This window comes from Mandrillus leucophaeus, unplaced genomic scaffold (genome assembly GCF_000951045.1).
Source record: "Mandrillus leucophaeus isolate KB7577 unplaced genomic scaffold, Mleu.le_1.0 Scaffold245, whole genome shotgun sequence".
In the NCBI taxonomy this organism is placed as follows: domain Eukaryota; kingdom Metazoa; phylum Chordata; class Mammalia; order Primates; family Cercopithecidae; genus Mandrillus; species Mandrillus leucophaeus.
The window spans coordinates 1358161-1359598 of NW_012102532.1; the positions used below are offsets into that span (position 1 = coordinate 1358161).

General features: G+C 52.8%; 1 protein-coding gene across 1 annotated transcript in view; it reads right to left on the minus strand.

Moving 5' to 3' along the window:
* Nucleotides 1-1410: 1410 nt before the first annotated feature.
* The window catches only part of LOC105541845 (complement C1r subcomponent-like), a 12927-nt gene continuing 12899 nt past the window's right edge, over nucleotides 1411-1438 (minus strand). Inside the window, 1 exon segment of the mRNA XM_011983084.1 lies at nucleotides 1411-1434. Within this exon segment, the coding sequence (XP_011838474.1) occupies nucleotides 1411-1434 (24 nt within the window).

The following is a 1438-nucleotide window of genomic DNA, read 5'->3' on the forward strand; positions in this document are numbered from 1 at the left end:
ACCCGGGAGACGGAGCTTGCAGTGAGCTGAGATCCGGCCACTGCCCTCCAGCCTGGGCGACAGAGCGAGACTCCATCTCAAAAAAAAAAAAAAAAAAGAAGTAGCCTCCAACATAGTTGTTACACAGGTGCTGGCACTGGGGCTAGGGGTCCCTCTCCCCTGATTTGCTCTGGGAAGCACATTCATCAAGGTCTGGAAGGCATTCAGGAAGGAGGGTTAAGCTCCTGCTGGGAGACCAGAGTAGTGGCTCTGATCTTAGGGAGGTCACTCACCAGAGGCCTAAAGACAAAGGCACTTTAGGCCACCTGGACCTCCAGGCCAGGCCTCTCCAATGCTCTCTAGGGACTGCTCCATGGGGACAGATCCCAAGTTGACAGGCCTCGTTAGGAAAAGCTCTCTTGAGGGGAGGAATAAGGAAAGCCAGGCTTTCAGCTTCTTTGGATTCAAGATTCCCTTTCTTGGCCTCCATTCAATGTGGCTGAGGTTAGAGAAAAGGGATCCCTGGGGGGCTACTCACCCACAGCTTGGTAGTAGGCCAGGAAGCCCTTGTAGAACATGATGGTCCCATTCTCCTCGTTGGAGAAGTCTGTGTGGAAGGTCAGCAGCATCTTGTTCCCTTGAGACAAAAATTCCTTTTTTCCTAGGGGGTTGCCCAGTGGAGAACCCAGTTGCCCACAGAACCTTCTCAGGTTTTTCGTATCAGCAGAGATCTGGTGGAAGAAGGACAAGGAGTAGGAAGAAGACCTGTTGTGGAGTGGCACACGTGGTGGCTCAGTGATGGTCCTCCTGGTCTCACCCAGAGCGAATCACGCACCACATCGGCTCTGCTGGTCACTACCTGCTGGGTTCAGCTACTGCAAACTTCCCCATGTGACTTTCAACTGTTCCCCAAGTCTCCCACTGACTCACTCTTACATGTTGTCCTGCACTGGGTACCTCACCCCTTCCCTGTTTTCTGCTCCTCTGGCAGGTTTCAGGTCATTCTCCATCCCCACCTCCTGCAGCCTGTTCCCCTGGGGTCCTGGTTGTCTGTACCCAGCCTTTCCCCTCCCCTCATTCCCTGAGCCCAGACATGTCTACTTTATTTTCTGCCTTCCGATTCCACCTAGGCTTAATGAAACCATTCACACCTTGAGTGCCTCCTTATGCCCTTGGCTGAACATGAGCCCTGAAGTCCACCAGTCTCAGTGTCAGGAGGCATGGCCTTGTCCCTCTTCCTTCCTCCTCAAAGCCTCCTCAACCTCTTCTTGCCCCTGCCACCAAACACCCTCCCCCAACACTGCACACTCACCAATTCCTCTGGGTGGGGAAGATGTTCCGTTTTCATGTTATGTTGGAGGCCAAAAGAGTGAGGGTGGTGATCAACTCAGTATACCACTGGAGGCTACATGAGTAAACAGCAAACTCTTCTCATAAATGCAGGATGTTGGCAAACTGA